The 18,962-nt window shown below is 45.6% G+C and overlaps 1 protein-coding gene across 2 annotated transcripts in view; it reads right to left on the reverse strand.

The window, feature by feature from the left end:
• UNC5B (unc-5 netrin receptor B) overlaps nucleotides 1–18,962 on the reverse strand; it is a 170,973-nt gene that overhangs the window by 17,887 nt on the left and 134,124 nt on the right. The window contains exons 4-9 of one of the 2 annotated variants that reach the window (XM_035137966.3): nucleotides 18,251–18,354; nucleotides 11,685–11,865; nucleotides 10,589–10,756; nucleotides 8,788–8,952; nucleotides 4,398–4,430; nucleotides 578–772 (exon numbers count right to left, since the gene is read on the reverse strand). In XM_035137966.3, the coding sequence (XP_034993857.2) occupies nucleotides 578–772; nucleotides 4,398–4,430; nucleotides 8,788–8,952; nucleotides 10,589–10,756; nucleotides 11,685–11,865; nucleotides 18,251–18,354 (846 nt within the window). The remainder of the gene's footprint in view (nucleotides 1–577; nucleotides 773–4,397; nucleotides 4,431–8,787; nucleotides 8,953–10,588; nucleotides 10,757–11,684; nucleotides 11,866–18,250; nucleotides 18,355–18,962) is intronic. The other variant, XM_035137967.3, reaches the window with a different exon arrangement.

Genomic DNA, 18,962 nt, shown 5'->3' on the forward strand with positions numbered 1-18,962 from the left:
AGCACAGCTACTCCCCGAAAGCTTGTCTGAATGGTTAACAAACTTTAACATACACCAGAAAACATGCACGGAGATTTTATTCAAAAGTGTGGGCCTCCACTTGCAAACTGAACGGCTTACAGTTCTACCACCTCCTCCTGTTGGATAATGTGTCAGGTTTTGACAAATGTTTACAGGCTAACTGATGTAGCCTTCTTCTGAATTTAGGCCAGTTTTTTCTATCTATCTATCTATCTATCTATCTATCTATCTATCTATCTATCTATCTATCTATTTATTTATTTATTTCAAACTTCTACGGTTTATTTCACACTTTCCATCTTGTTTAGTCTCACAAGTGATTTAGTTAATTGAGAAAAAAAGAAAGCACCCAGAGAGTTCCAGGCTAGCCAGGATTTGAACCCAGTTTGCCCTGGACCAAGTCCACCTCTTTCTCCACAATGGGCTCTAGTGGCCTTCAGTTTGAATGCTTGGTTGTATCTGTTTTCTCCTTCTGCCTTATGAGGTTCAAGGATGTACGAAAATGGGTGCCCAAAAGCAACAGGATGTGAACCTTGTGAGCAAGCTGGGGTCTTACCATGTCTGGAGGTCTTGAAATTGACTGGGTGGAAGCCTCCTGTCAGAGCAGCTGAAGAGTCTGTTATGTCAGTGTCAAAGTCCCGGCAGCTACGCCTGTACACAACCACCCCGACAGCCATCAGGATAACAATGAACACAAAGATGGCAACCACAACACCAGCGTACAAGGCCACGTCACCAGTAGCCTCCAGTACTAGAGGGAAGAGAGAGAAAGATTAAAAATGTTTGCTCAGGCAAGTCTTTGCTTTGAGGGAATTTGCATGTGACTGCTACTCAGGAATGTTATCTGTTAGTAGCATGTTCCCTATTGTCATTCTTTACAGCAAGGTGCATGGCTGGGTTGGACACACACATAAACCACCAAATGCCTTTCTCTTTAGGCTACGGAGATCAAGCTGGAAGCTTGACTGATTTGTAAATGGAATACAACACTGAGACAAAAGGTATGATGACATCATAGAACTGTAAAGTTGGAAGGGACCCCGAGGGTCATCTAGCCCAACCCCCTACAAAGCAGGAACCTTTTGCCCAATGTGGGGCTCGAGCCCACAGCCCTGAGATTTAAGAGTCTCATGCTCTACCAACTGAGCTATACCAGCTACAATAATCACAACTTTTCCCCTTTTTGTATTGCTGTGTTGCGGCATGCAGTCCCTGGAAAGAAGGGCAAGTGGTGGAAGAATTAGGCTCCCTCCCAGACAAAGGCAAGCTTATTTTGGTGGTTTGGAGAAGATCAGCAAGCCTTAATGCAAAATTCTTAATGTACACCTGCCTATGCTTTAAATGACCTAGACAGAAAACCTTGGACAACCTTGGCACAGTCGCGGACCCCTAATTAACATTGCCTCTGGGTCTATCTATTTATACATGACGCGTGCTGTGACTCCTTGATCTCCCTTGGTGTGCAGAAGAGAGGACTGCAATAAAAGTCATCTACCTTGAACTTTTAAAAATGTGCACACGCCTGAGGAAAAAACAACAACAACACCAACAACAACAACAACACTGCTGCTCTATGAGACTGGATGCACAGAAATGATCAACAGTCCATGAACCGAGTCAATCTCTCCTGTAGGTTCGTTTTGGTAGCAAACAGCTCCTAGATTGCTCTGGACAACAAGGCACCATCAGCTCCTGAGTGGATGAGCTCGCAAATGATGTTTGCTGCCTAGTGAGCTCTCCCCCTACCCCAACCTCTACTATGTTGAGTTTCATCTTTAAAATCTCCTTGGCTTTATAAAGTTTATTTATGCCAAAAATGCTGGGCCTTGGATTCAACACTTCCAAAGTTCTGCAGATCAATTTGTTCAAACATGTCCAAGAAGACCTGGGAGGGGGGGCAGTTTGGCCACATTTAAGACGATAGAAAGAACTGAAGCCTCTTCCCATGACTGCCTCCAAAAGAAATGCTGTATGGATTTGCTAATAAAAAAGCATGACCTTTTTTCTTTAACATGCAATGTTTAGCTTATTATTATTTTTTAGTTGCTGCTTTGTTAACAGTGTTTTATAGATTGTAATTGTTTCACTAATGCTTTGTTAATTATTCTGTATGATTCATGTGGTATTTGTGACGCTCTATTCTGTTCTATCATGTTACTGATTATTTTGTAAGCCGCTTTGGGATTCATTGGAATGGAAAGTGGCATAGAAATATATCCAATCAAATCTAGAATTACTCCAGATAAACCAAGCGACTGGCATTTACAATGATCTGTTCCCTCCACCCCTGTCTTTGATTTTAACTGTTTCCCTCTTCTCCAAGCTCCCCCATTATCATGCCCTGTTGTCACAGGTTCCTTCTTTCTGAAGGAGACTATGTCGAACTGAATCAAGGTGTTGCTGTTGTTGTTGTTGTTGTTGTTGTTTTTTTAAAAATGTAATTATATCTGGACTACATGTACAATTGTGTGTGATCCACTGGAAATTTCTTCTCTGAGGGTACTACCGGAAAAGGCATATGGAAGAAATAATGGAGAATTTACAGGCTTTGAAGTATCCAATCAGTGCCATTTCCCAATCTATAGGGATTGCTAGGGTAGACAGAGGAACGCTCCATGCCAAGCTTCCATCATTGCTTGCTACAGAAGTAATTTCCCTCCATCGGACTAGAAGGTGAAATACAACAGCAAGGAATACTGCTAAAACACTTCGGGGCTTGGGAGGGTTGACTCCCATGCTAATGTTATTTATTAAGGTGTCACCATCAATATGCATGGCACTTCAGAGCAGGAGCAGGAGCAACAGGGAGAGCCCCAGGGAGCTTGCAGCCTCAAGTTTGACAACGGAAATAAAACAGAAGGGAGGCAACAGGCAAGGGATTCACATGATCAAGACATGGAAGCTAAGGTGTTGAGATGCACAGGCTTTGCATGAATAGTTTTGAAATAGCTTTAGAATAAAGGGGGGGGGCGGCAGGGTAAGGTAGGGCATTCCGAGAGGGCATTCTGGGCATAAGGAGAAGCAAGGGAGACTGAGCAAAGGTCCTTTGAAACAGCAAGAGAATTTTTAGGTGGCAGAGAACGGCAGAGTTGGAAGAGTAGCAATTACCCTGCCACCTTTATCCTCCCTTTATTTGATTTTTCAGTCTGCATTACAGAAGATAAGCTATCACTGATGAAGCTAATAAATATTCTGCACTGGATGCTACTCATGCAGAAACAGCTATGCCTTCCAAGCTTCACGTTCACAGACGTTATCACGTTTTATTGCCACGCAGTGCAGCAACTGATGGCACACTGCCGCAATGAGAGGGGAGGGGTGCGCAACAAGAACACCCCCCATCTCTGGCAAAATAAAAACAAAAATGAAACAAAATAACGCCATTGCTATAGCCCTATGTCAAGGAGTTACAGAAACATCAACAAGTTACTTGAGGGCGAGAGAGAGAGAAAGCCAGGAGGGGAAGAACTGAGCAAGAAACGAAAGCAAAGCGTTTCTCTTTCTCGCTCTTGTAGATGAATGGATGAGCTATAGCTTTAATTTCCATTGAAACAGTACACTGAATTTAGTCAAGGGAATAACAGGTGTTGGTGGAGTATAGTTTTTGATTTTATACAAAGAACTGATATTTTCAACATCATCATCATTATTAATTCATTCCCATGACCCAAAATGTTGTGTGTGTATGTGATATCCCAAGGTATACTGGGAGAACTGTAATATTAGGTCAAGGCAAAACTGAGAAAAACAAAAAAAAAGAATGGCCTAATATTAATTTTTTTGCAACGACAAGTGGCTGTCAGCCATCCCAGTGTGCTTGCTGCTGCTATCCGCAACACTAGGAGCAGGTTTGTTTTACTGGGAGCAAGTGGGTAGAAAATGGCCAGCACGTTTTCCATTATATCTCTGTAAACAAAAAGGCTAGAGAGACTTCTTTTTTTCTTTTTTTTTAAAGAAAACAGCAAGCAAGCAAGCTGAAATGTTCAGGGAAAGAGCCCAGAACATCACATGCTTCTTCTTCCTTCTGGAGGCTACAAACCTTTATTATTTAAACAAGCACTGAACTTAAAACCACCACAGTATCTTTCCTATTGAATCGGAGATAAACCAGGTTTGATTCTAGTTTCTAAAATAAACCCAGTTTGCTTTTCAAGGTCCACCAGGCCTAGCAATGCCTACATTCCCCCTCCCACTGACTTCAGCTCCCTTGAGGCTGCTAGAGTCACACAGAGATGGTCCTAGAGCATCTCTGTTCTCCAGGAATGTTTTAATACTGAGGTAGGGCAAAGGTTCATGTACAGCAGACAAACCCGAACCAAACCGAAAGCTTAAATGTACAACAAATGAAAGAAAATGGCTATGAAATGGAGACTTACGGTGACTTTTGGGCTCGCTTACAAATCTTTTATCTGTCGGGAAAAACAAAGTTCAAAAACAAAGGTTGAAAAATGAGAATGGTGACAATGAAGATGGTAACAAAAGAAAACAAAGGGCAGTTTAGCAGCTCTGGCAAACCGAGGACTAAGGATATGGTGAAAACGTAAGCACAATTTGTACTGAAGTTACATGCAAGACAAAGCCACATAAACTGAAGCTGGAAGGGAGGAGGAGGAGGCTGACATATTCACTCCACAAGCAACACCTCTCAAATATCTGCACTGCTGTATCTGCCCACAGTATCAGGCGGGTGCCTGCGAAATGTAAAACCAACATCATGGTCTGGGATGCTGTGCTAACGTGCCTAAGAGCAGAGCAAGAGTCCATCTGGTCCAGCGGTCTGTTTCTTAGGATGGCTAGCCAGCAGGGCACAATGATGATAGCCGTCTCCTGTGGTTGCTCCCCCCAACCACTGGTATTCATTGCCATACCTCCCACGACCATGGAAGCCCCCCACGGCTATGTGGCCAGTTGGTACGAACCACCCTACTGCACTTCTATTGGTTCTTCACAACATGTGACCCACCAGTCCTCTCAGGCACAATTCTACAACCGGTGCTTTTTTCTGGGGGTACGCAGGGGTACACACACCCCTAAACATTTTGTGAATCTTTGTACTTTTGTCCATTTACTGTATTTATTTTTCCCAATTTGAACTATAAAATGGTGATTTTCTTGAGTCAAAATGAGAGTACCCTTAAACATTTTTTAAGAAAAAAAGCATTGACTACAACTCATCTGGACAGAAGCACTGAGCTGCCATGTTTCTTGGCTGTCCTGTCCTCTGTTAGTGGCAGTCAGTTACCCCAATCACCACCAAAAACCTCCTACCACCCACCCAATCAGCATAAGAAAGTGCTGAGAGAAGCAGTAGCATCTAATTTATTTTCTGGTGGGGGAGCCATGCTGGTCTGCTGCAGTGAAACCCAACAGTGTTGTAGGACATTAAGGACGCGCACATATATTACAGCGTAAGCCTCAAAAGGTGTACTCCAGAGGTCAAGGGATTCCAACTCCCATCAGATCCAACTCCTGGCATGGCCTACTGCCAGGAATTATGGGAGTTGTAATCCAGCAACACCTGAAAAGTGCCATGTTGACTGGCAGAAGCTTTCGTGGGCCTGCATCCACATCTTCAGATGAATGAAGCACAGTGCTTCCCCCCTATAAAGGTAAAGGTAAAGGGACCCCTGACCATTAGGTCCAGTCGTGACCGACTCTGGGGTTGCGTGCTCATCTCGCATTATTGGCCGAGGGAGCTGGCATATAGCTTCCAGGTCATGTGGCCAGCATGACAAAGCCGCTCCTGGCAAACCAGAGCAGCACATGGAAACGCCGTTTACCTTCCCGCTGTAGCGGTTCCTATTTATCTACTTGCATTTTGACGTGCTTTCGAACTGCTAGGTTGGCAGGAGCTGGGACCAAGCAACGGGAGCTCACCCCGTCACAGGGATTCAAACCGCTGACCTTCTGATCAGCAAGCCCTAGGCTCAGTGGTTTAACCCACAGCGCCACCTGGGTCCGCTTCCCCCCTATATATATAAATATAATATATAAACATATATATATGTTTAGGGGTACTCTCATTTTCCTACTCCTATTGAAATACTGTCCCTCAATGAGGCCAAACTTAGATTCACAAAATGTTTAGGGGTATGCGTACCCCTGCGTCCTCCCAGATAAAAAGCACTGATGAAGTATATGGTGATCCCAAAGTGGCAGGGACACATATATGGTTGGGATGGTGGAGGAGGAAGAAGAAGAAGAGAGGAATGAGGGAGACAAAATGCTAAAGAAGAAGAACAGAATAATTCCAATTCATCTTAAAGTTCTTCAGACTTGCTGCATGTTGAAAGTTCCCACACACTAGAGAAGTACTGATTATTATTTTTGGGGGGTGGGGTGTGGGGTTGTTAGGCGATGGGGAGGTGCACAGAGCACAGTGCTTCTTGCCTCTCGGTGTGTTGCTGCTTGGTTTTCTTCTCAGTACCATTTGCCTGTTTAAGTGTTAATCGCCAGCAGCAGGCTGCCATGGTGCGCAGCTTGACTGTGCTTGCAAACTGCACCCGACCTCGGCTGTCATGATGCCTTAATTTTCCCCAGCAGTGAGCTTCTCCAGAGCCAGCAGCTACTGGAGGGAGGGGAAGATGCTTTTCCCCCTTTTTCAAAAAATAAATTATGTCTCTGTACAGGACTCCCCCTCATCTCTGCTATCTGCCAACATGGATCAATCCAGTGATTCCATTTAAAACGACACACGTACATTCTCATGCAGCATTGGCATGAGGTTAGAATTATAGCATTTTTGGGGGGGTGAGCAGATTGCGGTGGGAGGACAGAATTCAGGCAGCGGTATAAATTCGGGCAAAATAATGAGCCAGGAAGGTATCACAACGGAAATCAACATGACTACACCAGGTGGCAGCACTGTCACAATTATTATTATTTTTAAAAAAGCAGGACTGCTCTTGTAGCAAAGTTTGCTTTTCTGCTCGTTCAGGCAATTTATTTGGATGATGTGAAGAGAAAAACAAATACAGCAATTCTCCCCAGCCTTGCCTCAAGTTTAGAGTAGAAGGGTTAAAACCAAACATCTTCTGCCTCCTGCCTTCCTGTAACCACCCAATGAGCACTTCAGACACTGGCTGAGCTACTGTGATGTCATGGAATGTTCATGAATGTACAGGCAGACTGGATTGAAGATGTCGGCAAGAGAATACTGGCAAAGCAATGTGCTTTCCTGAGCTGTCAAATATCCTAAAGGGCCACAGGACAAGAGCTGTCAGGCAAAGGTCCTTTCCAGGCTGCAGGACTGTTGAGCTAGAGAGCAGAGTGGGGGTAGGGAAGAGGCTGATTGTTGTCATGTAGTGCCAAGGAAAATTCACTCTGCACTTGTCTAAATATATTTTTCTTTATTATTGCTTCTTGGCTTCTGGGGCTTAGTCTTAGCACTGAAAGTAATTTCTGTATCCTGAGAGATCTGGATCAAGTTTAAGCCAGGTGTTCATGCAAAGCAAAAATCCCACTGAGATACCATCAGGACCCATTTCTTTAGGGGATCACATTGTTGAACAAAATCCACTGGATTGCTTTCCCCAGCACTAAGACAACTGATGGATTTCTGAAGGAAATGTCAATGCTTTACCCTGCCCACCTGTGTTCTCCTTTCTTGTATGAAGAGACCACCCCATTCCACTTCTCATAGTTTCACTCTTTGAGCTCTACAGGTGGAAGAGGGATCCTGCCATCATGGGTTCTGAATGACAGTTCTTCCACCTTCTCCAGAAGATTCACATTCAAGATTAGGACTCAAATCTCATTAAGGAACAGCTGGCATTTCACCCACTAACCTTACCATACACTTCTCAAAATAGTTCTCTTGATCTATCTATCTATCTATCAATCATCTATCTATCTATCATCTATCTATCTGCAAAGGCAGCCAGCAGTTCATACAGATAACTGAAAGATTCTACTCTTCTGAATGACCTACATATCCTTTGAGTACAGGTGTCTACATCAATCACCAGTCTCAAGTTGACTGTTGGCTGGGCAACAGTGCAACTGGAACCCATTCAGGTGGGCTGCAAGGATCTGCAGCCCATTCCTAAGCAGCAGACTCAGAAGCAGCTTGCACCTCAGTTGGTTTTGCTTGCCACTATGCCCTAGCGTGCTATCTCCATGCACCTCCAAGACTTGAAACCATTCACCTAGAAGGCTGATGCCAACCAGAGGCAGAGGCAATGGGATGATCTACACATTACACAGTGTCAAATGCAGGTTTGCTACGGAATGTGTGCACTCAACAGGGAGCTAAAAATAATCACAGCTCTGTGACAAGTGTACCCAGTAAGTATGTGTGCAACACATCCATAAATCTTAGGTATAGAAAAAATATTTAAGAAATAAAGTTTATGGAGTGGAAGTTTTGTGTCTCTTCCTCTTCTCAGCAGCCCCCCTTGGTACTCCCTCCAACACGGTTCAAAAGGGACCCCCAGCCCTCAAGAGAGGCTTTCTGTGGGTCTCAGGTAACCGCATTGGGACAGAGCTGAGAGGAAACTTCCATTCCTTAAATGACCTTAAGTTAACTTAAGTTTCAAGCTTGTGAACTTAGGTGGCCAGAGAAGTTCATTGGGACTGGTAATAGATTTGGGTAAGGAGCTGAAAGGATGCAGTCGATGTTCTCCCCCTGCCAAGTTGGCAACAGAAGTTTGTCACTGGGTCTTATATGGCCAACTGCAGAGCTTTTTCAGTGCAACTGAAAAACCTTCCTTCCTTCTGTCTTCCCTTTCCCCTCTGCTTCTTATTAGGCACAGCAAATTGACTCACTTTGCATACAGAGCCCATCAGTGCAGTTTTTGGAGTCAAGCAGCACTCCGTTGCAGTCTTTGCCTCCATTCCTGGGCGAAGGGGCCGCGCATTCTCTGCTCCTCCAGTGCGTGCATTCTGTGCTGCAGGCTGACCACTTGCTCCATTCCGTCCAAGCTCCGTCTACTGCATTTCGGGAGGGAAAAGACAGTCAGGGACTAATCCATCACCAGAATCATCACCATAAAGGAAGGAAACAAATTAGAGATGCACAGGCAGAAGGGGTTGGCGGGGGGGGGGAGGAAACAATTTCTTGTAGGACTAGCTTACGAACTCCTGAAAAAAGCAGAATGCTGGGATGCCCTTGTGAAATCACCTTCTGGAACCACCGGCCCCAACCAAAAAGTCAAGTAATACTGGCTGGCAGGCAAGACCAGACTTTAAACATTGCAAAATTCCAACACAGGAAGGTCTTCCAAGTCGAAGACGTGCACTATCTCCCACACGTAAGTGTTTTTACGCCACAATATTTTTGTACAGTGGTGCCTCGCAATACGAATTTAATTCGTTCCGCGAGTCAATTCGTTTTGCGAAAAATTCATCTTGCGAATCGCGGTTTCCCATAGGAATGCATTGAAATTTCTTTTTTTGCCCATAGGAACGCATTAATTAAATTTCAATGCATTCCTATGGGAAACTGTGATTCGCAAGACTTTTTTTTGCAAAACTAATTCGTCTTGTGAGTCACCATCAGATCGCAATACGCATTCGTCTTGCGAAAAATTAGTTGCAGTGCATTCGTCTTGCGAGGTACCACTGTATTTTAAGTGTGCCTTAATGTGACACATATTGACACAAGCAACTATTTCCAGGCGTGCACCTACAGTTAGAATTTCTATGCTGCGTTTTAGCAGTCCTCTGAACAAGCCTGCAATGTAGATCAGTATCATTAACCCCATAATGCAGCCGGTGAGCTGAGGCAAAAGACTGTGGCTTGCTAAAGGTCACCTACCAAAAAAATAAGGTGACATCTTGAAAGCTGTAGGTTCTAACTACTATAGCAGCTTCCTCGTTTTTAAAGCACCGCCTGCTTTCTTGCCACATCTGCCAGTTTTCATCCCAACCAAGCATTAAATGTAATTTTAAAAAATTAAACTAAATGGAACAGATTTGACTAGCACATGCATTCCCAAATTCGCCTTTCTTAAGGTTCCAGCCTCCCATCATCACATGTATGATTATTACTTTTTTGCTTTCTTTTGAAGTTTAAAAAGAGCAGCCAGGCACAAAAGTATATTGAATTCTCACGAAACAACCCGCTTCTTTATTGTTTATCCTGTTTCGTCCCTCCAGACCGCAAGTGTTAAGAGCATTGTTATTTCCCTCAATTCCTTGCAATAACACATCTTGCTGCTAGCAGATGCTGTGATGTTAGCAGTTCTTCCTGTAAATTATGAGTCTCACTTCAGTTGTGACTCAACATAAATATCATTGCACTATAATGTACACAGAATTTTTGTACGGAACGGAATATTGGATGCCTTTCCCCAAACGCTTGATATTTAAAGGTAGTTCTAAATAAAGAATGAGCTGTTTTAATAAATGGCATTTGGAAACTGGCGGATTGTTTTCTAAAGCAGATATGGCTCCCCAATGCTCTGCTGCCTGGCTCCTGCTGCTTGAGATACTCTAACGCTCTGTACAGGGTACTGAGTCTAAGTCAACTGGCTACGGCGAGCTTTGCCACCAGATTCTGTGCTACACAAACAGAAACTCTGCTCACTGTGCAGAGTCCAGAAGTAGCTGTCCGAGATGCCCTCACCTGGGCACATAGTGCTGCAGGCGATCTTCTGCAAGGACTGTCCATCGCAAACGGAGCCACCGTTGAGAGGCGCAGGATTGGTGCAGGTCCGGGTGCGCTTTTGCCATCCACGACCACAGCGGTTGCTGCATGGGGACCATTCTGACCAGGTGGACCAGCCGCCATTCACTATGACCAGGGAAGAGAAGCAAAGGATGTTAAAAACCATGAAAGAGCAGGCAAGTGAGGCTATCTCCTCAATACCAACCTAGCTGACTTCTTTCTCCTGTAGCCACTTCTAATGTTACAACTGCCCACATGAAATACGCTGGGAAACACCCACACCGTGTTGGATTCCTGTGGCAGCTGTAACATTCAATAAGTCGTCACCACCGTGGCTGTCCCAATCATGCCAGTGTTGCACATTCTTGGTGGAAGCTGGCACCAGACTGGACACTCTCCATGTGCAATGGCCACAAGAGGGAAGCCAAAATGCTGCATCTTCTCCATCACCAATCAATAACAATAAAATGTACCTCTGTAAGAACGCATCTATTAAGGAATATCTGCAAAATTGTAACACCTGTGAATCAGAGACCTGCACTGGTTGTCGATTAACTGTTCAAGGTCTTAACTATTGGTACTTAAAGCCCTGAACAGCTTGGGGCCAGTTTATTTGCGAGATTGACTTACAATGAAGCAACCTATAACTTGTTAGAAATTAATTAATCAATTGATGGGGAAACTGCAGAGGTAGGGACTCTTGCAATTATAATAAAATTATTATTATTATTATTATTATTATTATTATTATTATTATTATTATTACCCCACCCATCTGGCTGGGTTTCCCCAGCTACTCTGGGCAGCTTCCAACAAAATATTAAATTAAATTGCAAGTGCTTTTAAATTCAGTGGGGCTTCCTTTTGAACAAAGATGCTTAGAGGATCAGGTTGTTATTTGCATTTAACATGGATGTTGACATACTGCATGAACCAAGTATTTAACTATACATGCACACACATATATATACATTGCAGAAAACTGTGTTCCTATCTTCTCCTTATCCACCATGTGCATAAGCCCCCTAAACTGCCGATAGCAAAAAGTCTGTACCATAGACAATGACGGTGGCTGTGGTGCTCCTCCGTTTGGCGACAATGTTCTTGGCCACACAGGTGTAGTTGGCAGTGTCAGAAAGTCTGGCTTGCTTGATGATGAGGTTATGGTCAATGGTTATCAAGAAGTTGGTATCTTGGGCAGTGTTAACCACATCATCATTCCTCAGCCACTCCACCTAGAAAGAGCCACGGGGGGGGGGGGGGGGAGAAAAACAGGGAGGAAAGGAATAGGGAAAGGAGGTGTTGGGACAGGTAAAAAAAACAAGGAGGAGGAAGGAGGAAGAGGGAGCCATTGTTAACTACTGTAACACACACAATACATGCAACATGTGATCTTCATTCCAAAGCCTGATCTATTATAGGCTTCCCCAGCAAGCCATAGGACTTTATCATCCAGAGCCTGGAATTATGTTGGATAACCCTCCCGGGGTGGAGTCAAACTGCGGGAGAATCACAGCGCCGGCCGTGGCTGCAGAGACTGCTAACTCATAACTGCTGCCTCCTGGGTTTTTGCTGCATTAGCAGCACCGAAGAAACTTCTTTAGGAAGCAAGCCTGGGCAGTATGTATGGAGGTCCCGGGCTGCCCAGATTACAAGGACCGCGCCCCTACCCCCACTCTAGGCCTAACTGATGAGGTCCAAAAGAAAGCAGAGCAAAATTTGCCGCAGGTACCCATGACAGAAAACTCCATTGGGTTCCTGTGGTTCATATATGTTTGCCCACTTGCCTTGCACTGGTACATGCATTATCCTATGTAGAAGTAATACTGAGTAAGCATAAACAGGCTTTATTTATGAAGCATCCTGAATCTTGTGACGTTCAACCCATTTTTAAAAAAATAATAAACAACCCTGCCTGTCACCCCAGGAGGCCCTAGTACCATAATGCACCTGGGCTTTGCTCATTGTTCGAGAAAGGACAGACTTTCTTACAGATAACCTTTCTATTTTTAATTTTGTTCCCATCTGCCACACCAGCTGGATGTGGAATGGCCCAGTTCAACCACCTCGCTGTTTTGTTAGCAAAAAAAACCCCAAGGCCAGACAAATCGCAGATTAATTTCTTACATTTGTATCCTGCCCCAAGTTGCTGAGACCAACAATTTTAGCCCAACAACAACTCTGAAAAGTAAGTTATGCTCCGAGAGTGTGAGGCTGAAGGCTTCAGGCCGCGTCCACACAGGCCACAAAGTGAAATGGGAACAAGATGGCGGAGTCCTGAAGAGATAGACTAGACTGCACCATTTCGGGCTGAAAGTGGTGTTTTGCCATTTCAGCAAAAAAACACAAAACCTTGCACATAGAAAACTAGCTCCGAAGGGGCTGGACTAGGATATGCTAGCATTCCCCCCACCCCGTTTCTAAAACTTGCCAAGCAGGGTTGTTGTTGAAAAATATGTGTGCACTCAAAACTAGTATTTTGCACCTGCAGCCTGAAGCAGAAAAACCCGTTTCTGCCTCCTCATTCACCTGCATGCATGGACCAGGCCTCTTGGTCTTCTAGAGGCAGAATCCAGGTGCTACCCTACAGGACACTATGGTCTACCTGCCCTTAGCTTGGATTGACCTGTCTCTCCATCAGCACTCAGCCGCCAGGTATATGCATGTGTGTGCTTAACTGCCAGCACTCCATCTAGACTGAGCATCTTTACACCCCAGGCACCTAAGCCATATGATGCCATGTTGGTGGCGTCCTTGTTACCCTGCCACTGCAGTCACAAGTCGCTGGAAGCTTCCTGTGGCAGCAGCGTCAGCAGAAAATTTATGTGCTTGGGATGGTGCCACACACCCAAACAACTGCTCAGGTATTCATGTGCATATAGTGCCAGCAGAGAGGTGGTATTGCCCTCTGTTTGAAAGCATGCTGCACAACACTTGCAGAACCAGCAGATTTGGGGGCAGCTGTTTGCCACCACTTCTGTGATGCTCCCCATGGGCTGCCTGAAGCTGTAGCCTCACTCTGCCCTGTGACAAGGCTGTGACACCCTGAGAGCCTCGCGGAAGGGAGCCAGGTTGGAGTTTCCCCAAACGCAAGCTAATGTTCCAGCCAATACACCAGTTGGGCCGTTTACATGGGAAGGACCGGGTCGCGGGGTGTCAAAGGCTAAAGACGACCCCTGTGCAAAGCTCTGCCACTGCCAGGGGAATTCCAGGAATGTTGATAACGTCCGGATTCTAAATGCTCTCCCCCTCCCTAGAAAACAATTCGTTCTGTGTTTTCGTTGCTAAATCCTGCGAGGAGTTAATGGCTGATCAGCCCATGCGGGAGGGAGGGAAGGCTGGGCTGAACAGGTGTTGAGGTTAAGTACATTATTAGGTGTCAGAATAACAGATCCGCTGCCTAAAATAAACACTTCTGCTGAATAATGAAAGCAGACGGCCTCGGTGCAAGGCTATCCATCATGGCCCCGATCCGGCTCCGGGAGCCGACTCATTTACCTCATGCACACTCCCTCCCCCCCCCCCCCCGGCTGTAAACTGGCAATCTGCTAAGGTGCCAACACTCCCAGCTGGAATTTTATGGCAGTTGCTTGGAAGAAGCAGTCAGATGTGTGTGTGTGTGTGTTTCTGAGGTGTGCATGGTGGGGAGAGGGTGGCTGGGCAGATATTTGAGAGAAGTAACAGCTCCCCGTGATTTATTAATGGGCTGCAATGGGAAAAATTGCATCCTTGCCTACAATTATTCACATTCACTATGTGCCTTCAGGGAAGGCGCAGATGTGCCCAGCTGTAGGAGGAAGGCAGGAAGTTTCTGGTTACCAACTGCCAGCAAATTTGGAGAGTGGTTGGTGGGTGGGTGGGTGGGTGGGGGCAGATATCTCAGCAACCAAAATCCATAAAACAAGTCTGCATGGCTGAGTTAGAATAACACCCTAAAAAGGAAAAAAAAAGCAGGAGACAGATATTTCAGGAAGCTTTAAAAAATTTATTCCAGCATCTGTCTTATGGAACAGGGGAAAGCAATACATTTAATGGGAGGGCAGCAATCACCATTGGAGGCAATGCAACAGCCCTAGCTCATGAATCTCAAAGCATTCTGCCAGAACAAGCCTGGTAGGAAAAGATATATATCACTGTCAGGAAAAGTGCTCTAAGTCTCCAGGTGCAATCTCAAACCTGGGTCCTTTTGAGAGCTGGTCTTGCTTAGCAGCCATCTCTTTCCCAAGCAGACCATGGACCTCCTGGGCACAAGCATTTATTTGTGACAGCTCGCCGTCACCCTTGCTGCCCCCAAGTAACTTCCCCTGCTTTCTTGGCCTAAAGGTTTTGGGTGATTTTCAGTTGGTCATTCACCATGTGATTTTATGCATGTTAAGTTGCACAGCATCTTCACCACCATCTAAGAAAACTTGGCAAGAAGAGGCAGGGTGAATTTTTTGCCACTCCCTTGATTGTGTCTGATCGGGTGCAAAAGTGTGGTAAAGTTCTCCTCACCACCTAACTAATAGGAGGATACAGAGGGATGACTTATTGAGGGGCTATGTCAGGTGTGGGGAACCCATTTGACCCTCCAGATGTTGCTGAACTCCAGCTCCCATTAGCCCCAGGAAGCATGGCCAATGATTATGGAAGTTGTAGTTTGGCGACACCTGGTGAGCCAAAATTTCCCAACACCTGGGTTAAGTGTTGATAAATGAACTCACACTTTAGACTCCATTTCAAGATGCACCCACTGTTGTGGCTGCTTCCTCAGTTAGTCTACAGCAGGCATCCCCAAACTGTGACCCTCCAGATGTTTTGACCTAAAACTCCCATGATCCCTAGCTAACAGGACCAGTGGTCGGGGAAGATGGGAATTGTAGTCCAAAACGTCTGGAGGGCTGAAGTTTGGTGATGCCTGGTCTACAGCAACCTTTTCTAACATAGTTCCCCCCCCTCCAAAAAAATGTTTTGTAGTACAACTCACTGCATCTCTAGATAGCATGGCTGCCCAAACCATCCATGGATCATCAACATCTCTGGATGTTGCCCTTTTGTCTGTTTGTGGGAATATTTGTCCCCATCATTGATTTGCCCCTACAGTTTGTTTGTTTATTGCATTCTTTCCTGTCCTTCTTCCAAGGAGCTTGGACCAGCCTTCATAGTTCTCTCCCATATTTCAACCTCAGAAAAGCCCTCTGAGATATGTTAGCAGAGAGAGTTGCCCAGGGTCACACACTGAGGTTCTCTCACCTGTCTTAGTTTGACTGTTCACACACACACACACACACACACAATCTATATCTATACCTGTATCTATATCTATAAAAAAGGTAAAGGGACCCCTGACCATTAGGTCCAGTCGTGACCGACTCTGGGGTTGCGCGCTCATCTCGCATTATTGGCCGAGGGAGCCGGCATATAGCTTCCAGGTCATGTGGCCAGCATGACAAAGCCGCTTCTGGCAAACCAGAGCAGCACATGGAAACGCCGTTTACCTTCCCGCTGTAGCGGTTCCTATTTATCTACTTGCACTTTGACGTGCTTTCGAACTGCTAGGTTGGCAGGAGCTGGGACCAAGCAACGGGAGCTCACCCCGTCACAGGGATTCGAACCACCGACCTTCTGATCAGCAAGCCCTAGGCTCAGTGGTTTAACCACAGCGCCACCTGGGTCCCTTATCTATATCTATACCTGTATCTATACCTGTATCTATATCTATATTTATCTATCTGCTGTGGGCCTGAACTGTAATTGTGTCAGCCAGCTTTCTGCTCTGCTCAGAGAGGCTTGCAGCGTCTCTTCTCTCTGCTTGTTGAGCGCTGTGATCCGGTTACGCGTGTTGATGAAGTGGAGGGCCTGATCTGCTGGATGGATGGTTCCACCTTGCAGCGGGAGGTTGGGAACAGGATGATATTTGGGTGCTTTCCAGCTCTGCGTCTATGCCCTAGCCTGATAGCAGTACCGCAAAATAAAATGAGGCCAAGAAGAGTTATCTTCTGTGGCTTTTTGCATGAGCAGCCTTATCCTAATGGGTATTAGCAGCATCACACACTAATCCGTGTACTTTTTGGCAGCTCTGGCCATGTGCCCAGTCCACAGCCAGCACCACCAGTTTCGAGGAGATACATGGTGCCAAGCTGAAGCGACCTCTTCGGAAACAAGATTTGTCTGCCTGCCTCGCCACAACCCTCACTGAAGAGATCAGAGCTGTTTACAAGGGCAATTCCTGATCAGAAGCAATGATGAGCAGCAGAAATGCCAGGCCATAGTTGTTGTTGTTGTTGTTATTATGTTTTGGTCTATTTTTTTTTTACAAAGTGGAATGAACCTCACTCCACCAAGCTTCCTCCCCTTAGGAGAGACAAATATACCACGAAAGCCTTGAAAACTGTGTGTAGGGAGTGCAAATGAGAAGAGAATTGCAGCTGCCTGACCTCCATGTGACATGGATAAAACTGTCCAAAGTAACAGGATAGAAGAAATAGGACCAAAGGCGACACTGAGGTTGGTGGTGAGGGGGTGTAAAACAAATAAATCCAAGCTCAATGGCAGGAGTGCATTGGGAGGGCAAGATTCCTTTCCGCAGCTCAAAAAACTGGCTGACTAATGGATGCGTAGTATTTTCACAACCAGGCAGTTGAAACAGGTTTGAGAACTCAAGGCTAGGTTTCTTCTGGGGCCTGCATGGGCCCAACTAAAGAACTACAGAAAGCAAAGAAAAATTAAAGCACCTGTTTCCCCCCTAAGGGTGTGTGTGTTTCTGTGTGCCTGCGTGTGTGTGTGCCAAAATGGCTAAATTGTGCAGTTCTCTAAACGGGGAACATCCCCAAAAGCCACATAGCCTGGGCAGTGCAATCCTACACAGGCTTACTTGTGCAATGGTACTTTCTTTTGAGTAAACAATGCCCTACACCTAGGACTGAAGTGTCAGTCTATTTTCTGCTAAGCAGGTACATACAATGAGCCAAACTGAAGAGGGACAGTTCACACTTATGGGCAGAGGAAGGAATGAAACAAGTATAGAATGTTCTCTTTCTCAGTGATCTGAGATAAGTCATGCACATCCCTTGGCACATGGGAAAGTGCTGCATGTGCGCTTTAATAACAGTGATGCTAATCATCACACAGAAACACAACATGAGCATGCGTCGCCTTGTGGGAATAATTGTAATTCAGTTCCGCAGGCTCCTCCCAGCTGGTGGCTGCTGCCACCTGTTAGCTTTCTACTCCTCTCACTGTGCAGTTTAGACAGTCACAAGACTGTGTTTACACATTCCAGCAACGCACTGTTGGAATCACGGGATAGGATGTGATGCTGCTTCTTGTTTCCGCTGGTTGTTTTTTTCCCCTTCGGACTTCTCTCAGAGAGAGGAGACATGTTTTCTTTTGTCCGGCTTAACTCCTAGCAATAAAGCAGTTTTAGTGCACAACCTCTGGCCTCACTCTGCTGTATTTACTCTGCAAGATTTATGGAACAAGTGCCTGATGTCTACAGACAGACTCGGGTCATGAATCACATTGGAAGGCAACTGGAATGTTCCTGCGTTATGCTTGTGGGATTGTCGTTCCCCCTCCCACCAGCTCCTGACATTTTGGTTATGGGCCCAGACCCCACACCCCGTGGCCTGCCTTGCTTACCTCGGCTGTTGGCACTCCTTCAGGAGGGCGGCACTGCAGAAGCACTTCGTGATCCAGAGGAACCTCCTTCCCCAAGGGCTCCTGGTCAAAATTCTTCCTCAGGTCTACAAATGGGAAACAAAACAAGTACCAGGCATCAGTCCAGGAGTCATTTGCAGAGCAAAATTGCCTTGTCATATCAGCTGAGAGAGGGAGGCATGTCAAGAGCTCAGCATGACCTTAGGCTGGATACACACCAGAGATTTAAAGCACATTTTTTTCTCCCCTGCCCACAAGCAGGAACCCTAGGAACTGTAGTTTACACTTTAACAGAGCTACAACTGCAAGCGCCCTTAACCAACTAGGCTTCCCAGACTTCTTTGGTGGGAGAAATGTGCTGAATGAGGTTCCTACCCGGCAAGGCTGCCAATTCTTACTGAAATGAAGATGTGGGGATTTGTGGGGAAATGCCCTGCTTAAAAGTCCTTGTGGTGCCATTCTGTTGGTCTCACGGGTTATCTCAATAAGGGTTTTCAGAAGCACACAGGTGAGCCCATCGAGGTAGTTAAAGGAAGGGTGGACACGCAGAGTTTGTATTTTACACCCCACTCAGATATGTTTACTTGGGAGTAAGCCACTTCCAAAGATGTATGGGCTTGCAGGTAAAAGGAAGTCTCTGCTGCATGTGAATGTACGGACTGTATTTTCCGAACTCCCACAAATCACATGGGTG

This window comes from Zootoca vivipara, chromosome 5 (assembly GCF_965207765.1).
Source record: "Zootoca vivipara chromosome 5, rZooViv2.hap1.1, whole genome shotgun sequence".
Classification (NCBI taxonomy): domain Eukaryota; kingdom Metazoa; phylum Chordata; class Lepidosauria; order Squamata; family Lacertidae; genus Zootoca; species Zootoca vivipara.